Below are 13265 nucleotides of genomic sequence, written 5' to 3'. Positions count from 1 at the left end.
CGGTACTGCCGTTACCGCGAAGAGGGGCAGGCCTTTCCGTCTGCTTCTGCTCGCCGCCGCTTCGACGCTGACACTGCCCAAGCCGAGGACGGCCTTCCGGTCAGCAGGGAAACCGAATCCCCGGGCTTCCGCCGCCGCTCCTCCCCATCGCCACAGCGTTATTCCCCGCCTATGCGTCGTGGCAATGCTGACGTTGGCGGACGGCGGTCCCCTAGCCCTCACCGGGGAAACTAACAGCCGCAACCTCACGAGGGGAGGTTGCACACAGTCTAAAAGTGTCAAAACCCTCACCACCGCCGCAACAGCCGACAGCCCGTGCTTCTGACGCTGCCGTTAGTATTGACATTGCCGCACTACCGCCGAAAATGCCGCCTACATTACCACCGAAAATGCCGCATCAGATGAGCAGCCCCGACAACGAAGCTGATACCGCTGACCTTGCCGCACTTCCGCCGAAAATGCCGAAAGAGACGAGCAACCCAGATAACGTTGTTAGCGCTGACCTCGCCGTTTCCATTGATGGGCTGGAGGTACATGCTCTGGTGGATACCGGGGCGGATTTTTCAATTATTAGCCAGAAACTGGCTGACACGCTGCGCAAAGTAAAAACCGAATGGACTGGGCCAGTAATAAGAAGTGCTGGGGGCCAGCTACTGGCACCGACAGGGAAGTGCACTGCCCGGATAGGAATAGGAAACGCGGTGTTTGTTGGCAGCTTCGTTATTCTCCCTGACTGTTGCAAAGATCTCATCTTGGGCATGGACTTTCTGCGTCTTCATGGGGCTGTAATCAGCATTCGTGACAGCGTCGTTGCCTTCACCAACAATCATGAAGACCTTGGTTGTGCGGAAGTACCACTGATGCCCTTACGCGTCGCCAATGAGACAGTGACATTACCTCCGCGATCATGCTCTCTTGTTGAAGTGAAGTGCGACATGGCGCATACCGGCGATGGTATCGCCGAAAGGGCAGTCGCCCTGGTACTAAGCCGAGGTGTTTCTATAGCTCGAGGGCTAGTCAACTTGACCAATGGACAGACCGAAGTGCTGCTGACAAACTTCAGCGACGAGCGTCAGCAAATTCCGAAAGGCACAACTGTGGCCTTTTTCGACAGCATACCAAATGCGCAGCACTGCTTCTCACTGCAACAGGAAGGATCAATGTGCAAGACGCCCGTAACCATCGTCGATGTGAGTCCAAATTTGTCTTCTTCAGAACGGGACCGTCTTTTAGATCTCATAGATCAATTTCGAGACTGCTTTGCTTCCGAATCGCGGATCGGCCAAACGCCTTTGACAAAACATCGAATCATCACGGATGACTCGATTCGCCCGATTCGACAAAATCCTTACCGTGTAGCTCCGAAAGAACGTGCAGCCATTCAGCGCCAGGTGGCCGAAATGCTTAGAGACGACGTTATCCAGCCGTCACAGAGCCCCTGGGCTTCCCCCGTGGTACTTGTTAAAAAGAAGGACGGCAGCTTACGATTTTGCATAGATTACCGCAAGCTCAACCAAGTAACTAAAAAAGACGTGTACCCTCTTCCTCGCATCGACGATTCCCTTGATCGCCTACGAAATGCACGTTACTTCTCATCAATGGACTTGAAAAGTGGATATTGGCAGATAGAAGTAGACGAGAGAGATCGGGAGAAGACAGCATTCGTCACTCCCGATGGATTGTATGAGTTTAAGGTCCTTCCGTTCGGTTTATGCTCAGCACCAGCAACATTTCAGAGGTTGATGGATACTGTGCTCTCGGGACTTAAGTGGCAAACATGCCTGGTGTATCTTGACGACGTGATTGTGTTTTCGGCCACATTTGAAGAGCATCTACGCCGTCTGCTAGCTGTATTTCAGGCCATACGATCTGCGGGCCTCACACTAAAACCCGAGAAGTGCCACTTCGGGTACGAGGAGCTGCAATTCTTAGGTCACGTCGTTAGCCAAGAAGGTGTCCGGCCTGATCCTGAAAAGCTCTCCGCAGTCGCCAAGTTTCCGACACCTACGGACAAAAAGACATTGCGGCGTTTCCTGGGTCTTTGCGCCTATTACCGCCGGTTTATTGCTGGTTTCTCACGAATTGCCTGGCCATTAACTTCGCTGACGCGTGACAATGCTGTCTTTCACTGGGGTGAAGAACAGGAACAAGCGTTTAATGAGCTGCGGAGACGTTTACAGACACCACCTGTCCTGGCGCACTTTGATGACGACGCCCCTACACTGCTTCATACGGATGCCAGCAACGTGGGCTTAGGTGCTGTGCTGGTGCAGCGCCAGGATGGTGTGGAAAAAGTAATTGCTTACGCCAGCAGGACCTTATCTAAAGCAGAAGCGAACTACTCGGCAACCGAAAAAGAATGCCTTGCAGTGGTATGGGCGGTTATGAAGTTCCGCCCTTATTTGTACGCTCGCCCCTTTCAAGTAGTTAGCGACCATCACTCGCTGTGTTGGCTGACGAATCTAAAGGACCCTTCAGGGAGACTCGCGCGTTGGAGCCTTCGATTACAAGAATTCGACATGGCAGTTATTTACAAATCTGGAAAAAAGCACGCGGATGCTGACTGCCTTTCGCGAGCGCCGGTCGAACCTTTCACTATGACCGATGAAGACACTGCGTTTTTAGGTGTCATAGATGACGCAACGCTTTCCCAACAGCAGCGAGAAGACCAGGAATTGCTTCCTCTTATTGATTTCTTGGAAAAACGAACTACCGTTGTGCCTAAGATTTTCACCCGAGTAATCTCTTCATTCTTTATTCGCAACAACGTGCTTTACAAGAAGAACTTTCGCCCTGGGGGAAACAGTCATCTACTCGTCGTCCCATCTGTTCTCCGCAGTGAAGTTCTGCAAGCGTGTCACGACGAGCCAACCGCCGGTCACCTAGGCTACACCCGCACGTTGGCTAGAGTCCAGCACGGATACTACTGGCCAAAACTGCCTGCGACAGTGAAACACTATGTACGTACGTGCATAGACTGCCAGCGCCGTAAGTCACCCCCTGTAAAACCAGCTGGCCTACTCCATCCTCTTCAAGTGCCAACAACACCTTTTAAGCAAATCGGCATGGACCTCCTGGGACCATTTCCGACGTCGACAGCCGGAAATAAATGGATAATTGTCGCCACCGATTATCTAACCCGCTACGCGGAGACCAAGGCTCTGCCAAGGGGTACCGCCGCCGAAGCAGCTCGGTTCTTCGTGGAGAACATTGTCCTGAGGCATGGCGCTCCGGCGCTCATTATAACTGACCGAGGAACTGCATTTACGGCCGAACTTTTGGAGACCGTTCTCCGCCTCAGTGGTACCAGTCACCGTAAAACTACAGCCTATCACCCCCAAACCAATGGGTTGACGGAACGCCTCAATAAAACCATTGCAGACATGCTTTGCATGTACGTTGACGTGAACCACAAGAATTGGGACGAAATTCTTCCCTACGTCACGTTCGCCTACAATACGGCACGCCAAGACACCACTCGTATGACACCATTCAGCCTCCTTCACGGGCGACCAGTAACAACTATGCTGGATGCAATGTTGCTCCCGAATGCCGACACCGACGATCTCGATCAGGACGCCGAGGAAATCGCTCAGCGTGCAGAGGAAGCCCGCCAACTAGCGCGTGTGCGGATCAAGAATCAGCAAGAGCATGATGCACGACGCTACAATCATAGACGCCGACATGTCATGTACGAACCTGGCGACAAAGTGTGGGTCTGGACGCCTATTCGCCGCCGTGGACTCTCCGAAAAACTATTGCGGCGATATTTCGGGCCATATGTTGTCCAGCGACGTTTAACCGACGTCACTTATGAGGTGGTGCCAGACGGGGTGTCGACCTCAAAGCGACGCCAGCAACAAGCCGACGTCGTCCACGTTGTACGCATGAAGCCGTACAAATCGGACTGACCTTGACCCCCTACTCCCTTTTATGCTCATCGGGACGATGCTTCCTAAGGAGGGGGGCAAATGCCGCATAGAAGACGACGCCAAAGATGATGACCGGGCCTCACAAGCGCGAGCCTGGAAGAGAAGGAAGTTGGAGCGCAAGACTCGTCCAGGTTGATTTATTAAACCCGTCCTATCTTTGGGTCCTCTTTGGCGTTCAATCGAGACGTGACAATATATATATACAGAGGCTCAACTTGCGGGGAATTGAGCGAGTTGCGTCACACTGTGTACACGCACCCTCAAGCACCCGGGCCTCGGGAGTGGATGGACGGACGGACGCAAGGGGCACCGATATAAATCACCCTCCCTCCACTTCTCGAACGAGCAAGCCTTCTCAGCAGACTGGGATAACCGCAAACACTGGCCCATCTGCCGTCGCCCGCTATCGCATCACACACGCACGCACTGCGCTCTCGCGTCTTCGGCACCTGATGCCGCGTCGATTTTAATGGCTTCGACGGCGCGCGACCATTCATCCTCCTCCTCCTCTGTGCGTGAGTGATGCAGGCCAGAGCCCCGCCGGCGTAATCTTCTTGCGCGGTTGCTTTTCTGTTTGTGTCGCATTTATGGCGCAGGCGAAGGGAACATCGCCTCCTTTCTCGCGAGGTTCCGAAGGCTCGGGGATGACAGGGGCTTGTGTAGCGGCGTCGCCACGTGATGTTCAAGCATCTTGCAAGCAGCACAGAGAATACGGACGAAGAAGAGAGCCTTTCGGCGTTGTTTCTGTTTTTATTTCTCGCGATGCATGTTCCCCAAAGCACGCGGGGCTGTGTAGTCGCGGGTATCACTTCCTGGTCGCAAGTCCTTCCTCCTCGGGACGCGGTTCTGTGGAAAGTATAGCTCATTGCGACACGGGAAGTGATCGGCATCGCGTTGAGAGTGGCATCTCCTTATCGCGCTCCAAGCGGCAGGCACTTGTGTGGCAACATTGTTCGGGACTGTTACAAGAAGGATCCGCGTGTGTTTCGTCGAGAAAGAACCCAGTCGTCGGCGCTGTCTTTCCGCAGAACGTACACGTATATGCCGCAATGCGTCTGACAGGGACTAATGGAACAGTCATTCAAGAGTCTGCTCCTGTAGCCGTGCATACTCAGACTGTCGCTTATTTATGTCACAATACTGCAGGCAGCGTCGCTGCGCAAGCAGCGCATTTTCTCTAGGTCGAAAGATGAAAACATCAAACTTCGATGCAGGCGCAAAAAAAAAAAAAAAAGCGTTAGTTGGCCCTCCACTGTACGGCATATGTCTCATAGCAGCAATGGCTAGTGGATCATGCTGAAGCAGTGGCCGCTAGCTGATGTGGGGCTCCTGATTATGGCTCCAACCAGGAGGCATGCATTTAATGAGCTATACTGATGTGATCGAGGCTCGGGGGCCTAGGCTTCACCGCAGTGAGGCCATGGGGAGCCGAGACGCAGGAGAAGGAACAGGAGCAGCCAGGGAGGAGAGGCGAAGAACGTTTTATACACTTTTTACCTGATGGGATATTTGCGGACAGGAGGAAGGAAACGGAGACAATTTCCACCGCTTAAATACGGTCGGTTGTCCCCACTTCCCTAGGTGCGGAAACAAAGTTAAGTCGGTGTAGTCCAATTAGTGGGGCACAAGAGATCACTCGGTGTGCCTCCCATTGACGAGGGTGGTGCTCGAACTTCCTCTCATATTTTTCGGTAGCGAGGGTGAACTTCTTTGGTGTCGATGACGATGTTGTGCTGGTGGTGGAACAGCCCGGCGAAACAGGCCGCGAAGTCGCCCGCTGGCGACGGTCATTTCCCCCGCGTAAATCCAGGAAGGTCACCCGCCAACTTCGAGAATTTGCCGAGCGCGGGGTCAAGGCCACTGGGTGACGCGCCTCTGGTCCATACTCCATTCAACACAAGGAGGTTCCCTGCTGTCGCCGCAGACCCGAAAGGTAGCCCGTCTTCATCCCGAAAGGGGGGGGGGGGGGGACAGAGAGAGAGAGAGGGAGGGTTGACCGCCGCAGCAGTGGACAAAGGGTCACTCCCCCGCCGGCGCCGCCGCTTGGATGCTTTGGCAGCGGTCGCTCGCCAGCGTCCGCTAGACCCGTTTCTGTCTTCAGCTGCTGGAGACTACGCGAACCTCGGCCGGAACCCCGGTTACAACAATACTAAAGATGCTTACTGTCTCTATACTCATTGTTGCTTCGTCAATAGATAAATCAATCAATCCATCAATCAATCAATCAATCAAAGTTAAGGCTTGTTTTGTGGTGTTTAACGTCCTACCATCCGGGATCATCAACATGCACTGACGTCGGACAGCGCACATATGCGCCTCCACCGAAAAGCGGCCGCCCACATAAGAAGGCCCGCTCACTTCCTGCGTTAGGAATAGGTTGATTTGCACGACGCGCGCTTTTACGTCCTCACTTGTTGCGTCAACGCATTGTCGCATCAAAAAAAAAAAAAAAAAAAAACGTTTTAAGGGAGGCAGCGGAGCTATAACACAAGGACGTTGGAGAAGAAAGGGGGAACATGTGCCGTAATAGTAGGCTCCGGGTAAATTTTGACCGCCTCCGTGGGGATCTTTAAAGTGCTGGGCAGCATAGCGTACTCCGTACTCCCCAGCGATATGCCTTCCCTTGCCATCTATAGGTTAATGGTCTCGGACTCGTATTGGCATGCCTGTCGCAATGAGAAGGTTTCCTTCCTTATGGGCCAGGAACCAGATAACCCCAAAAATAACAATAGACACAATATCAAACAATAATAAAGTTAAAAAATTCGGTAAGATAGATAAAATCTACCAGAATGTCTCGTTCCCATCCATCGCGGAAGAGAAAATGAGCGCCTGCTCGATTCTGCCCAAACATAGTACGTGGATCGGAGGGAGCTACTGAAAGTGTGGAATGGTTAACAACAACCACAGCCACTTCCTCGCGAGAAAACTCTACACTTAAAATGCAAGAGAGGGTCGGGTTGCCTGGCTCGAAGGCAGCTGACGTCTTATAAGGTCCCTTTATGATTAAGGGGCCAGTTCAGGGCTCTTTTCACCTGCTCACATAGAACGTGTGCCATCAGCGGATGCGGCCTTTTGGTTCATTTTAATTGGAAAACGAGCCTGGTGGAAAAGCCGACTCGTGAAGCTGGCACATGCTTCTGGAACGAAGGTTCGAATTTTTTGGAGCCGGCGGACCGCGTGTGTGATACAGCTGCGTGGGTTCCGTGTTTGAGACCCCTGATCTAGGCCTTGTGGCGGATCTGCACCCCAGGCGTCTGGCCTCGCCTTGAGTCTGCGAGGAATTCAAACTTTTCAATGTGAATCCCGTGATTTGGAAACATCAGTTAGTGCATTCACGTCCCTACGTGGGCTCGATTGAAAACAAACAAACAAACAGAACTTTCGTCAGAGACTTTTTGTGACAGATTGTAGGCGGGAAATAATGACAAGAGTACCACTCGGTCACGAAAGATATAGAAGGGCGAAAGAGCACGTACACGCTGGCGTGAGAGATAAGCCGTCCGTATACGAAAATGACAGAGTATAGCGGAGAAGGCGACCAGTGCATGCAGATAGCAGGCTTTTGGTGCCTATTCATTGTCATTTCAGTGCTTGTTTCTGCCGTGGTGCAGCGCGGACTTTTGAAGCGGAAAGCTTCACTAGGCTAGTCAACTCCGAATCTCGCGTGGGCTCCGTCGTTAGAAAAAGCCACAGCTGCGCACGCGCAATCCACGTGACGTCACAGGAGAAGAAGAAGATGATGCACTGCGCTGGGTTTTCAAGCCGTCGGCGTGGCACAGTGACACCGTATGCCGGGAAAGACAAGAAGAAGAATGACAGGAGACGAGGCGTCGGGTGCTGCTGCTCAGGCCGAAGAAGCGGCGTGCCGAGAAAAGTAAAGAACAGCGTGCCGAGCGGTTGGAAAAGAGACGTATGAGCGACGCAGCAAGACGGGCGCGTTTTACTGTTGAGAAGAACACTGGATGTGACGATGAGGTTAACCGTTTACGAAAAGTTGACCTTGACATTCGGGTGAGTGAGCTTGGCTATGCTACTCGTCAGTTTCAGCCTCGCTTCCCAGACAATCCATTCGAAAGTGCGCGTAGTGGGCCAAGTATGCCAAGGAACCACAAGCTAAGCCATGGCATTGCCGAACTTTTTGGCTTCTGATATCTAGGCTTAACCAAGCTAAGCCACCACCAATTTTTTTATTGAATGGAGTTGCTGTGTTATTTCGCGTGCGCCAAAGGGTGATGGACGTCACTCGGCGCGCACCGCCCTCGGGAGATTTTGGAGTGGCGCTTGTGTCTGACATCTGTCGAGCCGCGGCGCATATTATACGCTAATCGCGTTTTCAAAATGAAAAACACAACCAACTGGCTGTTAGAGGTGGAACCCGGGTGTCGTTGGGCGGATCGTCGGCCGCATCGACGCCCGCTCTATACCTAAAAAGTGCCGCTGAGCGAAGGAGTCGGGAATAGAAGGTGGTGGTGGTGGTAGTGGTTATTTATTGTATATGCAAAAGGAAAGAAAAGATGTTTACCAGCCCCGGTATCTGCTATCTGATATCTGAAGCACCTGAACTGGGGCGGCGGAAATAAAGGGATAGCGAGGACCAGGTAGAGGAAATGAAAGAGATAAGCGATAGGGAGAAAGAAAAGGGTAGGTAAAAATAAAAGAAATGTATACACTATGGTAGGATAGGATAGGATAGGAAATACGTTAGTTTCTCTACGAGGGTCTTGTGCTAGTAGCGGAAGAGTTCCATCTTCCGTCTTCTCACAGGGTCGGTGCCCCTATTCCAGGGCTCCGCTGAGCTTCGCTGCTCGCTGGGCGTGCTGGATTAAACCTAGTTGGCAATCCAAATCGCCGCTGGAGAGCCGGCTCTCCCACTGTTCCGCACTCGGGTCTTTACGAAAGCTGTCGTTATTTTTACATTGCCACGTGATGTGGTATAGCGAAGGTTTGCTACCACACCATGGGCAGGTGTCTCGATATTGTGACGGGTAAATTTTGCTCAGGGTATGCAGGTTAGGGAATGTTCCTGTCTGCAGTCTTCGCCAGTACACGGCCTCTTGTTGTTTTAGATCCCGATGAGGCGGCGGATAGCGGATCCGTACCCCCTTATAGTAGTTAAGAATGTCGGAGTACGTAGGGCCGACTCGCTCGGGTAGATCGTCCGATTGGGCGACCGAAGTCGGCAGGAATCGGAATAACTCTGCGGCGTGAACACTGAAGAAGGAAGGCGACCATGAAGCTCATCCGCTGGGTCGAGGTGCACATCGGCCGGTCACGCAAGAAGGCCAAGAAGACGCCCACCAAGCAGCAAGGATCTCCCCGTTGCGGAGATGGCCCATCTGAGAATCTCGCTCGCGCCTCTCCTTCGACGGCGACCCCGAGACTACGCAGCGGAGAGCAGAGCTGCTCTCGGGCCGGCGACTCGGGCCGCCCCGAGGCCCACCCGAAAGCCGCGGCGACAGTGTCCCTGCAACCGCAAGCCTGCAGTCTGTCCAAGCTTCCAGTGGTGCACATCCGCACCAGCTTCCTGGACCAAGCTCCCGTGTCACCGGCAGACGCCAACTCGCCTCGCCAGCGCAGTCGCATAAAGACCAACCCGTGGATCGCGTCTCCGCGAAGCCCCTGCGGAAGCAGCTCGGCCGACTCCGGCTGGGCCGGCTCGCGCTCCTCCACCGGCTCCGAGGGCTCCGAGCCCGGAGACGTGACGCCGCTGCTTTTGCACGAGCCTTCCTGGCGGGGTGGCCATTGGGCCTCGCTGGGATCCCTGCCGCCCGCGCGCAGCCCCTACGCGGTCTCGCTACTCGGCGCCTCGCCACTCCGGCCTCGCACGTCATCCACGCTGGACCGGCGGCCGTCACCGCTCATCGGGTCCAGCGACCTGCGCTTGGCGTCTGCGGTGACGAGGCGACCCGAGTCGGCGAGGCTACAGCGTCGCCAGGCATGCGGCCGTTCGCTGTTCGGCACTCGCATCAGCGACAATGACAGCAGCGCCAGCAGCGATGACGAGGCGTACTCGGAGGACTTCCTCCAGTCGGAGGACAGCAGCGACGTGGTGACGGTAGTGAAGGCTGCTGAAACCCCACAGACCGACTCTGCCTGTGACCCCGGAAGCTGCACCACAGCTGTACTGTATACTGTACACTATGGTACAGTATACAGTAGTTTGCTTGAGGCGGAATAGAAGGACGAAAACGTGGTTTCTTTACATTGTTAACTGTAGGAAAGAACTCCGGAGAAGAACTTATGATGCCCGCACACACACACAGTTTTGAAGGGTCCGTGTTCCCCAGGTTTCCTAGGTGAAGGGCGGGCTCGTCGTCGAGACAGTGTCCTTGTCGCTTTGATTGCGCACACATTAGCGCACTTTCACGCATGCAGACCCGCCCCTTCGAAAGTTGGACTTGAAGGTGAGGAGGAAACCGTTGTGGCGGTGTAGTGAGCAGCACATGAGGAGCTCGCTGATTGCCGGCGTCTCACAGTCTGGCACACACCTGCGTCTATCGGCGTCTGTCTGCGTTCCATTGTCGGGGGCACTCCTGCGTCGAAACATGTCGAACGCGCCACTGCGCGCCGTCGGCAAGATGGCAAGCGAGGAGCTCGGCGCCTTTTGAGCCCCCGTCGGCGTCGCAAGGGCCGCCGCGCGCTGTCGGCCAGACGAAGGGGATGACCGCGTGGCCGCCTTGAAGGTACTGACCCAGGTGGGGGACGCCGGGATCCACTTGAACCTTTTCGTTTCCCAATGGCTCGACTTGGAATGCTGTTGCCGTCCGGCCGAACACCCCGCGTTCTTTTCCGGTGGGGAATTCTTATCTCGATGGTTGAAAGCCGCAGCTCTCGTGCTCGTCTCGTTGTCGCCATCCTTAACATGACATATTCTTTCTCGGAGTCAGCTAATATATCCAAGTGTTGCCAGGCGCCTAACTGTAATATTGTTACGGGGCTGCAAGCCGATGAACATAGGAGAACACGGAGAAGATGTCCGACGACGACGAACGATTTCGATGAATGCCGGCAGCGGCGGGCCTATAGCGCGATCGCTCCTCCACGCGCCACTGCCCGCTTCTTCCTTGTTTGTAACAATATTAAACGAAAGTTATATCCAGCAAGATATAGTTAATTAGTCATACTTTAGTTAATGATCGAATTGCGTTCTCCCGTTTGCAAACGTTGGTATTAGCGTGCCACAAAAGTATTTTTTTTAACCTATTCCAGAAGCTTGTTCTGGCTAAAAACAGTATTTGTGGGCAATTCCCTGCGCGTATTGCCGTTCCCCGAAAACTCCAGCCAAGAAAGTGCCGGGTACTTCACTAAAAATAAAACACATTACGCTTTGTTCGAGCATAATGTGCAGTGCGTAAACTGATGAAATGCACTATTAAACAAAATTCTAGAGGCACTTTTTACTACTAAAGTGCGATGAGACGAAAGTGCCTGTGGCGAAGTGGTCCGAAGCCTTCCACTACGGCACCTCTTTCTCTCTGTTTTCACTGCCACCTTCCTCCTTTTTGTACAGCTCGGTTAAGGTGCACCTTTTCTTTACAGCCAAGCAATTTGAAACGCCGCTGATGCCGGCCGTACTGCGTCCGTTTCTATATATGCTCTGTGGTGCGGCGTTCGAGGAAGCTCCATATGAAAGGCGCTGCACGGACCCCTGGATCGAACGCCCGGCGGGCTCAGCTCTGTATTGACCAACACCGTGTTTACAAAGGAGGCTGTCGCGGCGTAACAGCCGATTGGGGGTGAAAAATAGGGTTAGCGCCCATAGGAATACATGGAACTGAAAGATTCCAAAGCAGTCTTCTCATTTCACGGGGTACCTATGATACGGTTATTTGGTACAAAAGCAACTATGAACATCGTAGAACAGATCATGAAAGTATGAAATCTCACTACCGAGGGAAGTATTTTTAAAACACTGCAAAATGTACGGGGGTGCGAGTTGGGAGGGCGACCATTAGAAACACATGTAAACACAACTTACCGAAACATTTTTCTCATTTCGCAGAGCACCAGAAGCGTTGATCGGTCGTTAAGCGTCGACCAGCGCTTTAAAGATGTGTGTGACAAAGTATGATGCTTCACTGCGGAGGCAGTCTGCTTTTAAAACTCCCCGAATGACGTGCGTTATGAATCCAGACACCGCCAAAAGGCAAGCTGGGTGTAGCGAATCGCGCAGTTTTGTTTACAGATGCCGCATGGGGCAAAATTAGCTTCATAATCCGAACGAGAATCGCGGGTTGCAGCAGACGACGGCGCAGCTGGCCGCCTCCAGCTCCGGAGCGTCTGCTAGCGACACCGGCGGTGCATGGTCGTCTGCAACTGTGCGTGGTCGGTTTTTCATGCTGTGAACAGTCCCGTAAATCGTCAGACATGCAGTACTTGCAAGTGAATGCAGTGTGCGCTGCTGCAATGTCTGACTACGTGAAAAGCTTGTCGGAATTGGGTAAACAGCTCTAAAATGAAAAGCTATGCATTGACGGCGTTGTGCACCCGGACCCATTTGCTATGCCTCAAACACATTGAGAATTCCCCCGAACTGACGCGGGCGCTCTGCCACCGTTGGAAAGGTCAACATTGTGGTGTATTTGATTTTTTCTCCGAGTCGCTTCACTGCAGAGACCGTCCAGGCATTCAAGGTCCTGGAGACATACAATTATTTTGAATCAGGTGGGTGCGCTCAAGGTCATCAACTGGCATATAGGCTGGTTTACTATTTTTATCGTTTATTTTCTTTTTCCCCGTAGTATCGCTGTGGTTCTCATATATCGTTGTGCGGTTTCCTCGTCCTTTTTTCTTTCCGTACGGCGCAAGCTATGCAGCGCGTGCGCGGACGTCGGAATATATAAGCCTCTCAAATTGTTTGCTTACGACTTGCTCATCACATGCGTGTATCGCGACGCAATTATATATGCATTCATTTTAATACCGCCACGATCGATGTTTGCAGAACGTGACGACGTCGTGCCCGTTATTTTGCGTTTTATTCATCTCAATTTACAAAATGAGCCGTATCTCGACGGCATCATTACTGCCTTACGAGGCTTATATGCGCGTCGCCAGCACTTGCAATGTTTTTTTTTTTATTTTTTTTTACTTCCGTCATGCAACATGCTTTCGGGACATGGTAGAAGACGTTCATAAAAAAAAAACGAGAAAGAAATACTGTTTGGGTGACTCGCCTCCTAGACATGGGGTTCGTCTGGAAATGCGTCGCACATATATTTATTGATAAATATGCTTTACAGAGGTGTCAGACGCGAAATGTTGGTGCATACGTATATTCATGGTCTTAAAATAATGCACCAGCTCTTAACAAACCACTGTTCTTGTAGG

General features: G+C 52.7%; 2 protein-coding genes across 3 annotated transcripts in view; both read left to right on the top strand.

Annotated features, from left to right (window-relative positions):
* LOC146180228 (laminin subunit alpha-1-like) overlaps positions 1–13265 on the top strand; it is a 206396-nt gene that overhangs the window by 51256 nt on the left and 141875 nt on the right. The gene's annotated exons all lie outside the window — the stretch shown is intronic.
* On the top strand, positions 9107–10543 carry LOC146180229 (uncharacterized). The gene is made up of 2 exons (XM_084579617.1): positions 9107–10078; positions 10311–10543. Exons 1-2 carry the CDS (start codon positions 9166–9168, stop codon positions 10541–10543), a joined length of 1146 nt encoding a protein of 381 aa, XP_084435743.1. The 5' UTR covers positions 9107–9165.

This window comes from Amblyomma maculatum, chromosome 9, assembly GCF_055883805.1.
Source record: "Amblyomma maculatum isolate TAMU_Amacu chromosome 9, ASM5588380v1, whole genome shotgun sequence".
NCBI classification, from domain to species: domain Eukaryota; kingdom Metazoa; phylum Arthropoda; class Arachnida; order Ixodida; family Ixodidae; genus Amblyomma; species Amblyomma maculatum.
Note: the sequence above shows the minus strand (reverse complement) of the source record. Positions and strands in the feature narration are given on the sequence as shown.

What these genes read in the sequence shown, in the direction of transcription:
- LOC146180229 (XM_084579617.1), top strand. Translation starts at nt 9,166, where the DNA reads ATGAAGCTCATCCGCTGGGTCGAGGTGCACATCGGCCGGTCACGCAAG. An exon ending in ACTGTATACTGTACACTATG is followed by an intron (nt 10,079 to 10,310) that starts GTACAGTATACA and finishes TCACGCATGCAG; the next exon opens with ACCCGCCCCTTCGAAAGTTG.